Genomic DNA, 17,800 nt, shown 5'->3' with positions numbered 1-17,800 from the left:
CTACACTAAAGCTACAGGCTACCGGTATTCTTGATTGGGTCTAAATTCACATGGGACAACACTTGTTAAATATTTCTTGAACTGTTATATACGTCTAAGACGCACTATCCACGTGCAACTCAAACAAGTATACCGGCAACTAGTTTGGTTAGTCTGGCTGATCGTTTCACTTTTCAACGCCTGCCTTCAAATTCCTGATCATTTATAAACCCGAACGAAGGAAAATTTAATTTTCTCAAGTCAAACTTTAAAAACCTTTCTTTATGAATGAGTATAGTTAAAAACAGCTTTTAGCACCAAGTAAAACTGTGAAACTCTTTCTGAATACCGGATAATTGTTGAAAGAGCTCTATAATCGGCTATTAATTTTCCGCCTTTTGCTTAAGTACACTTTTTGGATACCTTCGTCTGCATCATTGCATGGTGGAATTTCTTGCGGGAAACATTAATAGCGTGAACACTTAAAATTCTACTGTTGGGCGATTGAATGCCTCGTGTTATCAGGATGTCCACACGTCTGTCGTGCGGGAGAGACTTCCACTGCAGCCCTGACATCAATACCTCCATTGATGTGGCATGCAAATCTGGGTAAGACGAACCACCAAAGACACAACCTAACTTTGGTTATACTCCGGTAGAGCAATGGATACTTACATTTTGTTTCTTCGAGTAGTGCTCGTCAATGAGGCCTTTATTTTATGTTCAGTGAGAAAAGCAGGTTCATCAATGAATTGATGTCAATCAACCAAGTTACTGCAACCCCAACTTTAAATTCTCCTCCATGTTTCATTGTTATTGTTTCTCACTGCCAACCCAGACCCACACAATTTTGCTTGCTTTCAATTTTGGTGGCATTCTGGCCTTGTGAGAGAGAGAAAAAATAAATTAAAAAAACAGAGAGAGAAAGGTGATAAAAGAGGACAGCACAAATTGAAAGCAAATGCGAAACAATTTTTTTTACAAAACTGTAAATAATTTTGATAGACATCTTTTAAAGTTTGATATACAAGTCATTTGTGTAAAATCTGCATATTCATCATGGAGCAGGACAAACAAATTTTAGTATCAATTAAAGTTGGACAAAATACTATGTAATCACCACATATTATTTTACCTGACCTAACACTCTCCTTTGTTTTATTGTAGATTTGACTTTTTATGTCTTCCCATTGTAAACCCACGATACAAGAGAGAGTTCCTTGAAGGCCCAGCAAAGAATCGCCCTGGGGCATTGACTAGGTCTGATCTCCTACTTACCAGCCAAGGTCAGACTAACCTTCTTTGAGGCATATTATGCAAAGTTACATCTTGTCCATACTTAAAGAAGCCATGGTAAACCAAGTTAAGTAATTCTGATGTGAATTTTTTTTTTTAATTAATTGCGCTCTTGGAAAAAATTCAAGTATATATATGATGCTATTTTTCTAAATACAGTGAAGAAAAAAGAGGGAGTTAGGCATTAAACAACAATCAGACATATGTAAATGAATGTTTTGTCTATCTGTCTTTGCAGACTGGTCTACCCTGGTGGTTGGAAAAGTTTCCCCATGGCTCCACCTAGACTCCAAAGTTCATCATCTGCGTCGCAATTCCGAAATAGTCAGTTGCTCCTTTTTTGGAAAATTTGAAATTTTAAAGTGGTTTGTTTTATCCAGATTGTGTTTATGTAAATTTAATTGTAGCTGAATTTCATTAACAGAACTGTCTGCCTCTCAAAGATCATTCTCAGTCACATTGCAGTACATGATGTTTAGTATAACAGGGGACTTGTGGTACACAAAGGATTCCAGGCATTTGTACTTCACAAAGACATAAAAAGAACTCGAAACGGGTACTGAGCATATAATTTCATAAACAACACTGTCTTGAAGAGATTAAACAGCTTTTAAAATTAAAGTAAATGCTTATTTAAAGTAAATAAAGTAAATAAATTAATAAATGTTACCTTGAACTAGAAGAACATAACTGGTGAAGATAATATTAAGAATTGTCTCTAATATCCTATACCTTTTCTCGGTCCACAGGCCTTCAAACAAGAGATTACCTACGCAGCTCACCTCAGCCTGCCCGCAGTCCTCGTTCCTTTGAAGACTCGACGTTTTGCTAACCTGGCCCGCACTCTCAATGAGCACATCATGGGCAGTTTAGTACATCAGGTAAGTAATGAGAGCATCCTTTGTGGTGAAGTAATTACCAAGTCCTGGTCACGATGGTCATGGTTGAGTACAGGCATTGTGACAGGCCACCAGATTACAAATCAGACTTAAGTCTCAAGTTTTATTTCTGAAATTACATTTGAACTTTACAGAAAAGACATCGCCAGCTTAAATGTCTGTGTGCACTGATAAAGTATACTTCCTGCTGTTTAAAAGGCATAATTTTTTGTCTTTGTGATGTTGCATAACCAAGACATTGCAGTTCGAAGTAAGCCAACTCTCACATGCTGAGAAAATCAAAAGCGCTGCCATGTTATCAGTTTTTTGTTAATCCAGTGCGAGGTGTCTCTAAAATCTGAGAACGCAACTGTTGTTGTTTTATTTTATTCATATGTGCCATGGGTACGAGTGATACGACGTCTTGTTTCTGGTTGCTTTAACAGGGTGCTCCCCATGGCCTTGTAACCTTCCAGATTAAAAATATATTTATTAATAGACCATGCTCATCAGAAAAAATGACTGTGGCTGTTTAGGTCTTTTTCCACCTATTTTCTGAATAACTCAGCTTATATTGTTTGTACCTTTTCTTTTAAATGCTAATTTTCAGTTTTGCCATGAAAATCTAAGACAACTTTTAGAGTTAAAATAAAACTGTGGGTTTGGGACAAAGCACATTGCAGTAGGTCTGTTTGGGTTATCTTACATGAAAGTTGTTAGAAAAAAACTTCATTTTTTCTGTTATGGCATACACGTTGTGCTTGGTCTGTGGTTGAAAGCATGATCAGGAAATACTTACTGTAAATATCAAATACACCTACTGTAAATGTCAAATACATCCACTGGAAATGTTCAATACACCTACTGTATATATCAAATGCACCTACTGTATATATCAAATGCACTTACTGTAAATGTTGTGGCCTCCTTGGCTTAGTTGGTTAGCATGCAAGCGCAGCGTAATGACTCAGAAGCCTCTCACCAATGTGGTCTCTGTGAGTTCAAGTCCAGCTCATGCTGGCTTCCTATCCAGCCGTGCGTGGGAAGGTCTGTCAGCAACCTGCAGATGGTTGTGGGTTTCCACCAGGCTCTGCCTGGTTTCCTCCCAACATAATGCTGGCCGCCGTCATGTAAGTGAAATATTCTTGAGTACGACGTAAAACACCAATCAAATTAATAAATAAATACTGTAAATGTCAAATACACCTACTGTAAATTTCACATGTATTGTAAATGTCAAATACGTTTACTAGAAATTTCCAATACACCCTCTGGAAATGTTCAATACACCTACTGTAAGTTGCGAATACATTTATTGTAAATGTCAAATACACCTGCTGTAAAAGTCAAATACATCTGCCGTAAAAATGTCAAATAAACCCACTGTAAATATCAAATAAATCTACTGTAAAATGTCTAATACATCCACTGTAAGTGTCAAGTGCATGTATTGTAAATGCGAAATACACCTACTGTAAATGTTAATACACCTACTGTAAATATCAAATACACCTACTGTAAATGACACCCATATACGGAAACTTGGGGAATCTCAAGGAAAGGGCTGACAGTTTCACTTTGTTACAGCAATTTTGGATTGATTTTCCTGTTTATGTTATGGCAGTTCTATCATCAGATCCATCTTCTTTATGTCACAGCAATTCTGGATACAGATTCCTCTCCTTTCTGCCAAGGACCAGTGTGAGAATCTCCTGGAGGATGGAATGAACGGCCATGAGGATGGCAGATATGAGGATACTTGGGAATGGTAACCATAGCAACTCTTACCATACACCCTCGTTCATGTCTCATTTATTTATTTGATTTGTGTTTTACGCCGTACTTAAGAATATTTCACTTATATGACGGCCGCCAGCATTATGGTGAGAGGAAACCAGGCAGAGCCCGGCGAAAACCCACGACCATCCGCAGGTCGCTGGAAGACCTTTCAACTTATGGCCGGAGAGGAAGCCAGCACGCATTGATGTCTTAAAGCCTCACTTTAATAAATGGTGATAATCTCTTCTGTCGCAGCATCATTGTCTGGTCACAGCACCAGTTGGGCAAGGCTGTGGCTTTAAGTCAGGAGATTTGTCAGGTGTTGGGTGGTTGTTTGCTTTGGACTTAAATTCACCCACAAACCTGGTATAAGTGAAAACTTCTTTCAACTAAAAAGTAGTTACATTCACCTATCTTGTGGCCTTGGTATGAAATATGAAAGTTTCTTCAGAATTTTCATTTGTTGAAACCTGCACTAGATTGTGTCTGGAATTTGAAGGTATTATAATTACAGAAAGAAAAAAATCAGAAATAGTTAAAACCATCCATGAATAAATAAATTGTGCAAGTGTAACACATTGCCAAAATTGAAAATAAACTGCAAAGAAATAATTTTAAGTTAATTTTGCATGTGGTGTTGTCCAGGTGGCATAAGTTCCACACAATGTGTGACTGCTACAAGAAGATGGGCGTTGCCCTGGAACTGACAGCTGACCTTCCCTCAGAGGAGGTCTTACAGCGTTGGCTGGCTGAGCCAATCAAATGTGTGATCCTCTCCACTAGCCTCTTCCTGACCAATAAGAAGGGATATCCTGTCCTGTCACGAGCTCATCAGGCATACCTTCGCCGACTCTTCAAGGTCAGTTTGCTGAGAGATCATTTGTTGAGAGTTCACTGCTGTTCATGGTTGATGTCAGTAATGAAACATGGTGGCAGTTGTGTTTGCTGCTAAGGGTCACTAGTGTGGCCAAGCTTTGATTTCACTCCAGTTGATTGTCAGAAAATCAGGAGGCTTACACCTTTGATATGCCAGCCAGCTAAGAAAACAAGCAACAAAATTCTGTGTAGAAAAAGTAGATTAGCTCTTTAAGGGTTGAAAGATTGACCCTACAGCCTGCATTGAGATGTTAATTTCGCATGCCAAATTATTTGAAATTTGAAGTACATGGTCCTGCATTTGATTGGTCAAATCCAGACTCAGACATAGCATATCCAATAAATGAATGATTTTTTATACCATACTCTCGTTCTGTAGTATTTTATGAACCTGCTGATGGGTGTAGCTTTCAGCCAAGCTTGCTCGGCTTACTCTCACTATAATGCAGTGCAACCGTCACACAAGTGAAATAGTCTTGAGTACAGCATAAAACATTAAATAAATAAATATGTTGTGAATTCCTGGCATATCAAAGCCATAATGAAAAGTAATCTACCTTCTTGGGTTGAAGGACTTAAATGAGGTACAGAAGGCTTGAAGCAGTGGTCACTTCGTGGATTGCTATATTCATTCAATGACAGACATTCAGTCTCTTTTTTTGAATTTTTTTTGTTTGTTTTATTATTTCAGCTGGATGTGCAGTTGGTGATGACAGGTGTTGACAGACACCCACATATAGGTATAGGATCTTATCAGCAATACCTGGATCATCTTTTCAAGGTAAGTCAGTCACAAGGCTGGAACAGTACTTATCAGCAGTACCTGGATCATCTCTTTCAGGTAAGTCAGTCATAAGGCTGGAACAGGATCTTATCAGCCTTACCTGGATTATCTCTTCCAGGTAAGTCAGTCACAAGGCTGGAACAGGATCTTATCAGCAGTACCTGGATCATCTTTTCCAGGTAAGTCAGACACAAAACTGGAACAGGATCTTAGCAGCAGTACCTGGATCATCTCTTCCAGGTAAGTCAGTCACAAGGCTGGAACAGGATCTTATCAGCAGTACCTGGATCATCGCTTCTAGGTAAGTCAGACACAAGGCTGGAATAGGATCTTGTCAGCAGTACCTGGATCATCTCTTTCATGTCACTAAAACACAAGGCTGGAATAAGATCTTATCACTAGTATCTTGATCCTCTCATCTTCTAAATAGGAAGTACCAGCAAGACATTTCTTTGCTCAAAATCAAATAATCAGGACTTGTTTTTCAAACTGCTGCGTTTTCATTTTTGATTTGATGATGATATTCTACTTGCTTTCATAATGGCACACATCTTAATCTATACCCTCGAAATGTTTATTTTTTGTAGACTCAGCCTCCGCAGACACAGTATCACAGTTTGCCCGGGGCTACGAAGATTATCTACAGTGTCCCCTACAGGTCTGTATTACATCTTGTTTTAAAACGACATCAAAGGGGATTTTAGTAATAGGTGATATTACTGGTGTGGAAGAGATTGCTGACATTTCACCAGTGTACACAGTGTGTAAGAACTAACGTGTAATAAACACTGTAATATTACTATGTGAAAGGGAAATACTGATATTTCACCTGTGTACCCAATGTGTAAGAACTAACATGTAATGGCCAATGTAATATTACTATGTGAAAGGAAATGCTGATATTGCACCTGTGTACCCAGGTGTGTAAGAACTAATGTGTAGATGTTACTTTGTGAAAGGAAATGCTAATATTTCACCTGTATACCCAGTGTGTAAGAACTGACATGTAATAACCACTGTAATATTACTATGTGAAAGGAAATACTGATATTTCACCTGTGTACCCAATGTGTAAGAACTAACATGTAATGACCAATGTAATATTACTATGTGAAAGGAAATGCTGATATGGCACCTGTGTACCCAGTGTGTAAGAACTAATGTGTAATAACGAATGTAAAGGAAATGCTCATATTTCACTGTTGTACCAGTATGTAATAACTAAAGTGTAATAATAAATTTGAGATTACATATTGTGAAAGGAAATACTGATATTTCACCTGTGAATCAAGTGTGTAAGAACTGAAATGTAATAAGAAATGATATTACTATGTGAAAGGAGATTCTGATATTTAACCTGCGTACCTAGTAGATTCGAACAAAAGTGTAATAGGAAATGTGACATCACACTGTGAAAGGAAATGCAGATATTTCAAGGCAAAGAAAACACTAACGTGCAGTATACGTCAAATGAAAGACCATTAAACACTGTCCACAAAAGTATTTGGATTTATTTTTTTACAAGTTTTTAACCCAGTAAAAGGCATTTGGAACTTTAGATATTACAGCGGCCTGTTTTTCTGACCATATCGCAATGCGACCAGTGATGTCAAATCAGGTTTTTGCCACTTGACACACATATTTCTGGATTTCATTATTCCATGTCCACTTAACACACATATTTCTGGATTTCATTATTCCATGTCCACTTAACACATAACACACATATTTCTGGATTTCATTATTCCATGTCCACTTAACACACATATTTCTGGATTTCATTATTCCATGTCCACTTAACACACATATTTCTGGATTTCATTATTCCGTGTCCACTTAACACACATATTTCTGGATTTCATTATTCCATGTCCATATACATATAGATATATGAATGCCTTCACTGATTGGACTTTAAAATGATCTGTTTTCAGCAAAAAATAAGGATGTGATCTCACCGATATCCTCTGGAAATTCTATAGATTATAGAATTTGATGTTTTAACCCACTTAAAAAAAAAATTCAGTTATTTTCCTGGACAGTGCCTAATGGCCATTGGTCTGATATGTTCTTCATTTTAGTGCTTTCTTTGCCATTCATCTTTACATTTGATAGCAGTAAATGAAAAGTAACAAATTAAGAACAGTTACCAAGAGTTACTTATTTCCAGCCACTGATGGACAATTTGGAGTCACAAACCTACGAGATCTTTGAGAAAGACCCTGTCAAATACTCTCAGTACCAAAAGGTAAGGCACATTGATGATTTTAGACCAATAGAAATAAAGCTAATTGTCCAAATGCATTGTTAAAATAATCTCTTTTAATTGAACTACATAATACTTGCTTAAGTAATCCTAAATAATAATAATAACAGTATAACCATTTTAAATACAAGAATGGAAAATGATCTGATATTTTTGGCTATTCTTGTTCCAATTTTTCCTGTTTTTTTTTCCATTAATATATATAGCACATGGACAAGTCTTATGGGTTATGGTAATTAAAATGTACACCATTCCAGCCTTTTATGTTAAATGAAGTTGAAAAAATGTGATTTGAACATCAGTATACAGGTGAAGCTAATTCTGTCCATCAACTTTAGCCCAAGCCTTTTGATTGGTAATGAGCTCTTTAACATATTCATGCATAGATTGATTGGTTTTATTGTTACAGGCAATTTATTATGCTTTGCTGGACAGGATACCAACTGATGAGAAAGACAAGAAAGAAATGTAAGTCTGAAACGTGGCTTTAGTGAGATTAGAAAGATGGATAAGTGAAAAAGTACAGCTTTAAACCTCAATCCAACTAATAAATCTTCATTGATCCAGCCGTTTTTTTCTACTTTATACCCACATGTTTTGTAAAAGGACGTTTGTGTTCTAACTGCCCTTCGCGATGGTGAGACACAAACAAATTGAAGTGAAATTTGACTGATCAACTCCTTTAAGTGTATGTCAACACATACACAGTTGATGTACTCCTGTACGCCACAACCATCCATGCCGGCATCCATTGATGGGAGTAACTGGACAAAAACCTAACAAACAAAACCAAAATAAAGCCTGTGATGTTTGTTTCAGAGTCCTGACTGTGGTAGGAGCAGGAAGAGGCCCGCTGGTACGGGCCGCTGTCTCGGCAGCACAGCAGGCTGACCGCAAGATTCGAGTGTTTGCTGTGGAGAAAAACCCCAATGCGGTTGTCACGTAGGTACACATTCTACCTGACTTTGTACACATGGTAAATTGTAATTTTTTGCCTCTTACCAAACTATCCCACCTGGCAGTCTTAACATCTTCAGACTTAAGTCAAAAATTCAGACACGGCTACTATTGAAATGTTTTGCTGTGGAAAGTTTAAAGTTTATTCTTTATAGCAGAACAATGTAACACGCACAACTTGAGTTCTGTCCTCTTCTGAGCTTGATGTTTTAAAGATTTGCAATTTTTGACTTACGTCCTATTAAGTTTCTAGATTTTTATTTGGTCTGGAATTATTCTCACCAAGTTTACCTGTACCAGATTTAAAGTTACATGCATACACATGAATATCTGTAATTCTTTACCATTCTGCAGAAATCCAGGCTTTTTGGATGCCTTTGGGTTTTAGTTTAAATCTGAGATGTCTATGAACACTATTGTCTTGCAGACTTGAGAACCTGAAGGATGAGGTTTGGGGAGAGCAGGTTACAGTGGTGTCGTGTGACATGCGGGAGTGGAAGGCTCCGGAGAAGACAGACATTCTAGTCAGTGAGCTCCTGGGGTCGTTTGGTGACAATGAGTTATCCCCAGAGTGTTTGGATGGTGCTCAGAGATTTCTGAAAGGTGAGAAGGGGAAAAAGCCACAAAAATCCATGTTTTCTATGCATTTTTCCGCTACGTGCACCCAGGTCAAGGGTACTTTACACCCTTTAGGACAGTAATGTGTCACATGTCAGTGCGTAGTTCTTGGCTAGGGGAAGCCCATGTCTTGGCTTGCTTGTGGCTCTGCTATTTGCGTTTGCGTTTGCTAATTCTGTTAAGTCTTCCGAGAATGGGAAATACACTGAAGTGATTTCATCGACTCCTAATATCTTTTTGAAGCATGTGTTGACGTGAAGCGAATGGAAAAATGTTAGATTTGTCACGCAGCTGCAAAGGATTAATGCAACTGCAATGGATTGACAATGTAGTAGAACCACAGTTGTCAACACGTGGGCCCTGGAAGCACTGTAACAGATGCATTAAGTAATCACATGAAGTAGCACAAATGCAGTCACATGTCTGTGAAATCACAGGCTTATTCTGGTACCTGGCAAAAGATTTCTCCATCACCCATTATACCATTTGTCATATACCGTAATAAGAAAAAAAACCAATCAAGTAGACAAGTAAGTGTTAATAATGTCATAGCATGCATATTGTCCATTTGGAGAATCCAGATAAAGACTACCAGGATAAATACTGTGTAACAAGAAAAGAATAATACAATATAAGGAAAATTGTGATAAAAAATTGTTGTTTTACAGATGATGGGATTAGCATACCTAAAGATTACACATCTTACCTGGCTCCTCTCCAATCCACCAAGCTGTATAACGAAGTTAGATTGTGTAAGGAGAAGGACAAACACCAGGATGTAAGTGTCAGGCCAATACATGTGCATATTAACTGTTACCTGTAGATTCCCTCCCCCCACCCCCCACCCACCCTCACTGTTTGGGGAGTGGGGGTGGTGGGCGTGAGAGCAGCTTGGTGACGCCTTCTAACGTTGTTTGAAGACCACTCATCCTGACTGATATAGTGTGTCTATCTGTGAGAATGGTTGTTTACCTGGGGCATTCCGGTTTCCTCCACCTGTAACTGGCCACCATCTTGTGAGTGAAAAATTCTATAGTATGGCATTAAACAACAATCAAATAAATAAATAAATTAATAAATAACTGATACGGCAGAAATCACAGTCATATAGGTCCTATGATGTTTTGGGGCAGTTTTACCCAATATGCAAACTGATCCTAACAATTTTAATGTTACACATAGGAAAAAGCTTAATGTATTGTTTCTGTTTTAATAAGGCTGTAGTTATAACTAATATTCTTGGCATCTAATGTGTTGATGTACATAAATTAGATTCTAATAAATGACATACAGATCAAAATATCATTATGTGCATTTTGTCGTGAAGATGTGACAGAAATATATAAACTGATGTGTCAAAGTTTGGAATATCAATATTGGTAAAATAATGTTCAATTTTACCATGTGATCCGTGAACTCATTTTTAAAAACCTGGACCAGGGGATCACAAGGGGATTTTAGACTTAAATCAAAACTTCATCTGTTCCTTTCCGTTATTTTAACTGAAATTTATTTTACAGTACAAACTTACCAAGAATTTACAAGGGCAAGCAATATGTTGACCTTGATACGTAAGAAATAACAATTTTAAAGCGATTTAAAATTTGAGCTTAAGTCCAAGATGACTTTTTGATCCCAAGGCCTGAACTCATAACCTTCCCACATCAGTCTGTTTGCGGAACTTTCATAAGTAAATAAAGTTCATATATGGTAATTGTGAACAATCATTAACTAAAGGCTCTCACCAATGTGGCTGTGAGTTCAAGTCTAGCTCATGCTGGCATATGTGGGAAGGTATATGGGAAGATCAGCCAGCAACCTGCAGATGGTTGTGGGTTTCCCCCGGGCTTTGCCCAGTTTCCTACCACCATAATGCTGGCCGCTGTCGTAGAAGTGAAATATTTTTGAGTACAGCATAAAAGCACCAATCAAGTAAATAAATAATTAACTAAAGGTAAATAACTCTGTTTACAGTCAATGTTTGAGATGCCATATGTGGTGAGACTGCACAATTGTCAGATTCTGTCAGAACCCAAGAAGGTCTTCTCTTTTCACCATCCTAACAAAGGTAGGATATGCAGTAGTCAACAGTTCATGCGGTAGTCAACAGTATCTGTTTATCTCACTGGCCTGTCTGTTCTGTTGGCAGAACACAGTCGCAACAATTGTGCTCCAAGAATACTGATAAAATTGTGAGAGCAACTTCATTTTGTGGAATCTCTGATCACTTTCTGACAGGTTGTTAATTTCCATGCAATAACTCAGATACACAAGTAAATTCAAAAACCACCTTGATCATTGCACAAGTTTTGTGCAGGTAATGATTTCCCTTTGTCATTGATCTTGGCGGTTCAGTGGCTTTTAGTCAACAGGTTGTTTCCCGAAGGTCGGTGGTTTTACACCAGGCTTTCCAGTTTCCTCCACCCATTAACCTGGCCACCCTCGCATATAATAATAAAAATAATAATAATAACAATATCTTTATTTTATTTTATAATGATTTATAATGATTTATTTTTCAGTGATTTACAATGAAACTCTTCTACCCCACGGTCCTCACAAATCGAACATTTAGTTAAAATATTCTTTGGTACAGCATTAAAGCCCATTGAAACAAACAAGAGATGATGTTTTAATATTTTTTGTGTACAGACAGTGTTATAGACAACAATCGCTATACCAGTTTGGAGTTCCGGATGGATAACAACGCTGTGCTTCATGGCTTTGCAGGCTACTTTGAGACCACCCTATACAGAGATGTCACACTAAGTAAGCTACTGTACCACTTTAATTCCTCAACATTTTCGCATACCAAGTGACTTTCAGTAACTGTGAGTGCAATTTACGCATGTTTATAGTTTGATTTTGGAGACAAAGCTACATAGTGTGGATTGACCAATTTCAGGGCTAATACAAAAAGTATTTTTTTATCAGTCTGCACAGAATAATGCCCTCAGGATTTGCCAGAATAAACACCTTGCAAACATGCAAAAATGTTGAAGAATTACAGTACTCCTTTCACGCTCTGGTGCCCGCTTTTGCATATCAGTTAGATTTTGCTTGACCTGCAACACGGATGAATATAAATATGGTGCAGGATTGCAACTGCCTTATTATGTAGGCTTCCTCTCTGGTCAAACATGGGAAGGTCTGCCAGCAACCGTGGGTTTCCCCTTGGCTCAGGGCTCAGTTTCCTCCCACCATAAGGCTAGCCACCATCACATAAGTGAAATATTTCTTCAATATGGTGTAAAATATCAGTGGAATAAAAAAAGGTATGGAATTAGAAGGTGTGTGGTGTGCCTGACAACGGGTGCTGCATTTACCCTCAGGCTCTGCCTGGATTCTTCTACCCATAAAAAGGACCATTGTCTTATAAGTGAAATAATCCTGAATACATCATTAGGATAAATTCCAATAAAGAAAAGGATCAGTTGAGTTATTAAAAACAAACTCATGGTGACATGGATCTAGGCAGTTTTGACAGTTTGTTTGTTTAAGTTTAAATATACATGTAAGTTAAATATTTACAATAGGATCACATACATGTTGTATGCTGTTCAAATTATTGACACCTATTTATTACAGTGGGAAAACTGCTTTGTTATCTGTCACAATTTTAAACTTTCAAAAAGTGTGAAGTTTTAATTTAGGCCTAAGTTCAATACTTCCTGTTGAAACCTGCCCTGGTCAATACCTGTACATTGTCTGAATAACTTAATACCATGTCTGGTTTTTTGGGTTTTTTTTTTTTTGACCTACATAGGTATTCTCCCGTCAACACACTCACCTGGAATGTTCAGCTGGTTTCCTATTTTGTTCCCAGTCAAGGTGAGTCCACAATTCAATGTTCCTTCAATCTGGGATTTCAGAGCCTTCTAAAGGAGCTTTTCACTAATTGCATGTATGTGGAAACACTTCATTTGTGGTCAACCTAAACGTGACTAATCAGGTAGTCCCAGTTCTCATGCAACCACCATTGATTGGCTGAGGGTGGTCACCTGCCTGTCCAGGTAAACTGTAAATATATCTGTCCCAGATGGTTAACTGAGGAGATTTATTGGGCTGTTCTTTATTGTCAAGCAAATACTGTGAGTATAAATTTTAGTAACCCAGAGTAACCAAAGTGTGAGAAAAATCCTGAGCAACTTTATAGACTTGATTATTCTGTCCTTCAGCAACCTATATACCTGAAGAAAGGGAGCCGTGTGGTGTTTGACATCTGGCGTCTGTGCACCCCCAAGAACATCTGGTACGAGTGGTGTCTCCTAGAGCCCCAGATCCTCTCCATCCATAACCCTAAAGGGCGTTCCTACACCATCGGCCTGTAGGGAGGGACCCCTGAGAGAGGTCATACTGGAGTGGATAGAGGGCAAAGGCGAGTTTAACAGGGGACATTGAGTTGCATTGATACTGAAGATTTGAGGACATATGTGTATGGGAGAGGTCATTTAGAACAAACTCTCATTTCTCAAGCATTTCAAGCTGGATCTCATCCTGAGAGAAGAATGAAATTCTGTTTTTTATCATCATATCCAAACAAAAAAAAAGTCCATTCTTTCAGCAGATTTCTTAGATTTAACAGAGCATTTTCTTGATAAAGAAGATTGCGGGCAATCAATTTGCCCTACAGTGTTTTAAGGGGAAGTGTGATCAGTACTGTTAAATGTGCACGCCTCAAGGTCATCTGGGATAGAAAGGCATGTTTGTGAAGAGTTGTGTATAGTTTCAATTTAAATGAGGATACCGTACTGTATTTCAACTAAATTTTTGCCGTTTTCAAGTGCTACATTTGGCTTTTTTGTTAATGATTCATCCACATGGTAGGGCCATTTAAGAAAATTACTTCCTGTTAGCTGTGGGCATTAAGAGTATTGTGGATTCTGAATGTGCATTAAAAAAGAAGCAGTTAAATGGTTGTCATTGCTTATACAAGTGATCAAAACAAACTTTGTGACATAGCTTAACTATGGAAGTTAGTTGCCACTAAGTTTTGTATTGCAGGGGAAAAAACAGAACAGGATTCACTTAGTTTAACTCGTAAAGGTCATGTAGGTGGTCGATAAGTTGTAATGTTCAAGGTCAACCATTTCAAAATTTTTGGCTTTGGTCACAATGATTGCAGTAGCAGTGAAGTTCATGATCATGAAGTATGTACGTTCATAGCACTGATACTGTAGAAGATGTAATGTGTATGACATGAACAAGCCACTGATACTGTAGAAGATGTAATGTGTATGACATGAACAAGCCACTGATACTGTAGAAGATGTAATGTGTATGACATGAACAAGCCACTGATACTGTAGAAGATGTAATGTGTATGACATGAACAAGCCACTGATACTGTAGAAGATGTAATGTGTATGACATGAACAAGCCACTGATACTGTAGAAGTTGTAATGTGTATGACATGAACAAGCCACTGATACTGTAGAAGATGTAATGTGTATGACATGAACAAGCCACTGATACTGTAGAAGATGTAATGTGTATGACATGAACAAGCCACTGATACTGTAGAAGATGTAATGTGTATGACATGAACAAGCCACTGATACTGTAGAAGATGTAATGTGTATGACATGAACAAGCTTGCTACAAAATAGTCAACTTCCATCTATTATGTCAGTGTTTCATGTACATGATTTTCTTACAAAACTTAACTTAGTTTTCTTGCATTTCAAAGATCATGTATATTGGTTAATCCATTGCAAGACTGTGTAATAATTAACTTGATCCATACTGGATGTGCTCCTACTTCTGGACGAGTTATATCTAGGGCCATTACCAACCAGGATGTGAACCAACTGTTGACATAAAATGAGGGCTTGAAGGCTTTGTGTTAGTGTGCATGTCTCTCTGTCCCAATACTAGTCTTGTTTCACTCAGAGTTTTTTCAGTGAATATCATGATTTTGACAAATTTCTTCTTTGTCTTTTGAAATTTTCTTGTCTACATTGTGAAATAGGCAGGTAAGTAAATGACATGTTCAAGAGAAAAAAAATTGTCCTCATAAAGTATGCGCTGGAACCTGTCAAACTTTTGTGGCTCTTTGAAGCGAGACAAACGGTTTTCCAGAGGTGGTGCTGATCTTATGCAGGCCCCTATACACTGTATACATTTAGTTTTCCCAGGGAATGTGTAAAAGTAAGAATTGCTCTTGATGTTCTACGATTCCATGTCACAAACAAAATGTCAGGAAAATACGTTGCATTCTAAGACTGAAGTATTTGTGTCTGTGCCAATACATAATGAACATTTTTCCAGATTCTTTGAGCTGTGTTGATTATTTACCAAGCATCAATTTGAAAGTGTTATCATCACAAACTTCCCAGTGTCAGTAGAATATTGCTTTTCAACATTATGCACATTTTAGCCTTGGATATAAACAGAAAGTGTATGTGAAGTTTTGGGGCAACCTCTGTGTACAGGTACATGTAGTTGCTTTAATAAATAATGCCGCCTGTGATGAAGTGTCACTGCACTGAAACTTGACACGTTGCCCATATGCCCAGTGTGTTACCATACTGAAACTTGACACGTTGCCCATATGCCCAGTGTGTCACCATACTGAAACTTGACACGTTGCCCATATGCCCATATGTTACCATACTGGAACTTGACCCGATGCCTGTGCGCCCAGTGTGTTACCATACTGAAACTTGACACGTTGCCTATATGCCCAGAGTGTCACCATACTGGAACTTGACCCGATGCCTGTCTGTCCCATATGTTACCATACTGGAACTTGACCCGATGCCTGTCCGCCCAGTGTGTTACCATACTGAAACTTGACACGTTGCCCATATGCCCAGTGTGTCACAATACTGGAACTTGACTCGGTGCCTTTCTGCACAGTGTGTCACCATACTGAAACTTGACCCGATGGCTGTCTGCCCTGTGTGTCATCTTACTGGAACTTGACCCAGTGCCTGTCCGCCCAGTGTGTCACCATACTGGAACTTGACCCGATGCCTGTCTGTCCCGTATGTTACCATACTGGAACTTGACCCGATGCCTGTCTGTCCCGTATGTTACCATACTGGAACTTGACCTGATGCCTGTCTGTCCCGTATGTCACCATACTGGAACTTGACCCGATGCCTGTCTGTCCCGTATGTCACCATACTGGAACTTGACCCAGTGCCTTTCTGCCCAGTGTGTCACCATACTGGAACTTGACCCGATGCCTGTCTATCCCGTATGTTACCATACTGGAACTTGACCCGATGCCTGTCTGTCCCATATGTTACCATACTGGAACTTGACTTGGTGCCTTTCTGCCCAGTGTGTCACCATACTGGAACTTGACCTGGTGCCTTTCTACCCAGTGTGTCACCATGCTGGAACTTGACCCGATGCCTGTCTGTCCCGTATGTTACCATACTGGAACTTGACCCTATGCCTGTCTGTCCCGTATGTTACCATACTGGAACTTGACCTGATGCCTGTCTGCCCAGTGTGTCACCATACTGGAACTTGACCCGATGCCTGTCTGTCCTGTATGTTACCATACTGGAACTTGACCTGATGTCTGTCTGTCCCGTATGTTACCATACTGGAACTTGACCTGATGCCTGTCTGCCCAGTGTGTCACCATACTGGAACTTGACCCGATGCCTGTCTGTCCCGTATGTCACCATACTGGAACTTGACCTGATGCCTGTCTGCCCACTGTGTCACCATACTGGAACTTGTCCTGATGCCTGTCTGCCCAGTGTGTCACCATACTGTAACTTGACCGGTGTGTCGCCATACTGGAACTTGACTCGATGCCTGTCCGCCCAGTGTGTTACCATACTGGAACTTGACCCGATGCCCTTCTGGCCAGTTTATTGCAGATGGCAACTGTACAGGATGCGTGTCTACCAAGAGCAGTGTACAGTACTAAATTTTATTCATTTAACTGGTGTTTTACACAGTATTTAAGGATATTTCACTTGAATGACAATGGATTGCATTGTTGGTGGAGGAAACCCATGATCATTCACAGGATGGCAATTCGGCAACAGACATAGGACACAATGCATAATCTCTAATTCTTTTTTTTTGATTGGTGTTTTATGCCGTACTCAAGAATATTTCACTTATACGACAGCGGCCAGCATTAGGGTGGGAGGAAACCGGGCAGAGCCCGGAGAAAACCCACGACCATCCGCAGGTTGCTGTCAGACCTTCCCACATACGGCTGGAGAGGAAGCCAGCATGAGCTGGACTTGAACTTACACCGACCGCATTGGTGAGAGGCTTCCAGGTCATTACATTGCGCTAGTGCGCTAACCAACTGAGCCACGGAGGCCCCCTAATTCTTTACATAACTTATATAATATCATGGTAGAATATCATGTGCTTTCCCAGGGGTC

General features: G+C 39.0%; 1 protein-coding gene across 1 annotated transcript; it reads left to right on the top strand.

Moving 5' to 3' along the window:
* Positions 1 to 422: 422 nt before the first annotated feature.
* LOC135465618 (protein arginine N-methyltransferase 5-like) lies at positions 423 to 15,677 on the top strand. The gene is given in 18 exon segments (XM_064742895.1): positions 423 to 588; positions 1,147 to 1,265; positions 1,514 to 1,599; positions 2,025 to 2,156; positions 3,812 to 3,921; positions 4,578 to 4,791; positions 5,500 to 5,589; positions 6,180 to 6,189; positions 6,192 to 6,250; positions 7,763 to 7,840; positions 8,268 to 8,326; positions 8,678 to 8,800; positions 9,243 to 9,418; positions 10,102 to 10,211; positions 11,408 to 11,501; positions 12,086 to 12,202; positions 13,200 to 13,264; positions 13,612 to 15,677. Coding segments are annotated over 18 exon segments (1,896 nt in total). The 5' UTR covers positions 423 to 487; the 3' UTR covers positions 13,765 to 15,677.
* The last annotated feature ends 2,123 nt before the right edge of the window (positions 15,678 to 17,800 follow it).

This window comes from Liolophura sinensis, chromosome 5 (genome assembly GCF_032854445.1).
Source record: "Liolophura sinensis isolate JHLJ2023 chromosome 5, CUHK_Ljap_v2, whole genome shotgun sequence".
Taxonomy (NCBI): domain Eukaryota; kingdom Metazoa; phylum Mollusca; class Polyplacophora; order Chitonida; family Chitonidae; genus Liolophura; species Liolophura sinensis.
This window is presented reverse-complemented; position numbering and strand designations above follow the sequence as displayed.